The sequence below is a fragment of the Etheostoma cragini genome, chromosome 24 (genome assembly GCF_013103735.1).
Source record: "Etheostoma cragini isolate CJK2018 chromosome 24, CSU_Ecrag_1.0, whole genome shotgun sequence".
NCBI lineage: Eukaryota > Metazoa > Chordata > Actinopteri > Perciformes > Percidae > Etheostoma > Etheostoma cragini.
Window position 1 is genome coordinate 181,232 of NC_048430.1, and position 3,123 is coordinate 184,354.

Consider the following 3,123-nt stretch of genomic DNA (forward strand, 5'->3'; position numbering starts at 1 on the left):
TCTCCATTCACTCTCAGCACACCACTCACTCCATGCTTCCACTCAGACAGAGAGACAGAGAGAGAGAGAGAGAGAGAGAGACAGAGAGAGGGAGAGACAGAGAGAGAGAGAGAGAGACAGAGAGAGAGGGAGAGACAGAGAGAGGGAGAGACAGAGAGAGAGAGAGACAGAGAGGGAGAGAGAGAAGAGAGAGGGAGACAGAGAGATACAGAGAGACAGAGAGAGAGGGAGAGAGAGAGGGAGAGAGAGAGAGAGAGAGAGAGAGAGAAGAGAGAGGGAGACAGAGAGAGACAGAGAGAGAGAGAGGGAGAGAGACAGAGAGACCCCCAAAACAGACCAGTGGATCAGATCGATGAGCATTTTACCCTGCGACCCATTTTGGGTCCCGACCCTAAGTTTGGGAAACATTGATCTAGATCTACTGCTGTGAGAAGATCTACAGGACCATGCAGCTAGAGAGACAGACATGCAGGTTTCTGATGATGATGATGATGACGGTGATGATGATCTAATGATGATGATGATGATGATGTGAGACAGGCAAGGTTATTTCATGCTGGTTGGACTTTCTTCACCTCTAACTTCACGGTTAATTTGATCAAAAACAAGCAGTTGTTGTTGATTAGACAGAAAAGGAAAATCAATGGTTGTTATTCTGCAACAGCTGATATCTTCGGGTCACAGAGCCCCGCATCCCAACATGCTCTCCTTTCCATGTTCAGTCTGGGTTTAATGCTCATATTTCTGCATGCAAAGCGACAGAAATCAACACTGTCAGACAACATATGCTGCATGTGTACCTTACTCCTCGAGTCTCCTAAGAGCTGGAATTCACAAAGTCAAAGAAGAAAGAGGAGAGAGGGAATTACTGCAGGAGTCTACAAACTAACAACATCAACACATCACTCATTTATCGTCAACTAACTAACTAAATTGTTAGTTTTACACAAGAATAACTGGATTAGAGCTGCACAGAGCTGTTAAATTAAACTATTTTGATATTTGAATAATCGGTTTGAGTCACTTTTATTATAAAAAGTCAAACTTGTGTGATGCCAGCTGGTTAAATGTGAATATCTTCTAGTTTCTTATCTTATATTCTTAGTTTTTGTGACAGTTTGACTGAATATCTTAGAGTTGGGGACAAAACGAGACATTTGAGGACGTCTTCTTGGGCTTTTTGGGAAACACTGATCCACATATTTCACCATTTTCCGACATTTTAGACCAATCTACTAATCGATTCATCCAAAAAATGTATCAACACATTAATCAACAATTAAAAATGATTATTAGTTGCAACCATAGATTACATTTAAAGTTTGTTTATGTATTTAATTTAAGTTTTAAAGGTCACGGGCATGCCCCCGCCTTCTCAGTTAACCGACTAAATGGTCATTTTGGTCTTAGTTGACTTAGATTTCCTTAGTTGAGAAGTAGTTTTTTTATGTTTTTTTCATTCTGAATGACTTTTTCTAGAAACTTCTACGCACATCTCTGGTTAACACCAGATTTAGGCTGAATCTCATTTCTCTGTCTTACCCCTTCCTCTTGAAAGTGAGGACGCGAGCTTACTTGTAAACAAAGGGCTGTTGCACAGCAAGACACAATGGCTGCCGCATCGACCAGAGACACCCAGAAATGTAAGTATTTCCCGCTTGAATAATTGATTAAAAAGTCTTGTTTTGTGGTCTATGCTTTTGCAAGATTCTTTAGGGAGGAACTTAGTTTTAGAGTGTCAATTAAATCAACTTTTTATTGTTATACCTTACTTATTATTTATGTTAAATTGAGGACATGGTAGGTGTCTAGAAGACATGTCTTATTAAGTTATGGTAGGTGTCTAGAAGACATGTCTAATAAAGCTATGGTAGATGTCTAGAGGACATGTCTTTGTCCTATAAAGCTATGGTAGATGTCTAGAGGACATGTCTTTGTCCTATAAAGTTATGGTAGGTGTCTAGAGGACATGTCTTATTAAGTTATGGTAGGTGTCTAGAAGACATGTCTTATTAAGTTATGGTAGGTGTCTAGAGGACATGTCTTTGTCTTATTAAGTTATGGTACAGTAGGTGTATAGCTTTATTTGCATCAGGGCTATATAACCTATATTTTCCGCGTTCTTACCAGAGCGTCCGCGACGGCCGCCTCCACGTCGGTGCCGGTGTTGAGGATTTTCATGGCGTTGACGGACGCCGAGATCCGAGCCTGATGAGACAGACGGTCTGAAGAAGAAGAGATCAAACAACCATTAGCGGGTCAGGATTAACAGCCAATTACAAGGGACTACAATCTCCTTGTATACATTGCATAAGTATCAGATGTATGAAAGAAAACCAGACCCAGGAGGGTCTTGGTCCCCTGCTTTGTGGATTCTGGGACCAGTTCAGTTGCCTAAGACGGATTTACTAACTTCACTGTTTGTGTTGGAATTTGTTTGATCATACAGCATCATTCAAAAATACATTAAATAAATAAGATGCTATGACATATTTTTTGTGTGACTGGTATTTCCACTCTTCATTCTAACCCCAATCGGCCCGTCAGACACCGCCTAACAAGAGCCTGGGTCTGAGTCTGGGCCTGGGTCTGGGTCTGGGTCTGGGCCTGGGTCTGGGTCTGTCCCAGGTTTCTGTCTGAAAGGAAGTTTTTCCTCACCCCTGTTGCACTGTTGCTGGCTCTGGAGGAAACTACTAGAACTGCTGGGTCCTTGTAAATTATGGAGTGTGGTCTAGACCTCCTCTATCTGTAAATTATAGAGTGTGGTCTAGACCTCCTCTATCTGTAAATTATAGAGTGTGGTCTAGACCTCCTCTATCTGTAAATTATAGAGTGTGGTCTAGACCTCCTCTATCTGTAAATTATAGTGTGGTCTAGACCTCCTCTATCTGTAAATTATAGAATGTGGTCTAGACCTGCTCTATCTGTAAATTATAGAGTGTGGTCTAGACCTCCTCTATCTGTAAATTGTAGAGTGTGGTCTAGACCTCCTCTATCTGTAAATTATAGTGTGGTCTGGACCTCCTCTATCTGTAAATTATAGAATGTGGTCTAGACCTCCTCTATCTGTAAATTATAGAGTGTGGTCTAGACCTCCTCTATCTGTAAATTATAGAGTGTGGT

General features: G+C 41.2%; 1 protein-coding gene across 1 annotated transcript in view; it reads right to left on the minus strand.

Moving 5' to 3' along the window:
- The window catches only part of LOC117939676 (CLIP-associating protein 1-B-like), a 62,259-nt gene that overhangs the window by 19,931 nt on the left and 39,205 nt on the right, over positions 1 to 3,123 (minus strand). The window contains exons 22-23 of the mRNA XM_034865164.1: positions 2,128 to 2,225; positions 801 to 824 (exon numbers count right to left, since the gene is read on the minus strand). Of these exons, the coding sequence (XP_034721055.1) occupies positions 801 to 824; positions 2,128 to 2,225 (122 nt within the window). The remainder of the gene's footprint in view (positions 1 to 800; positions 825 to 2,127; positions 2,226 to 3,123) is intronic.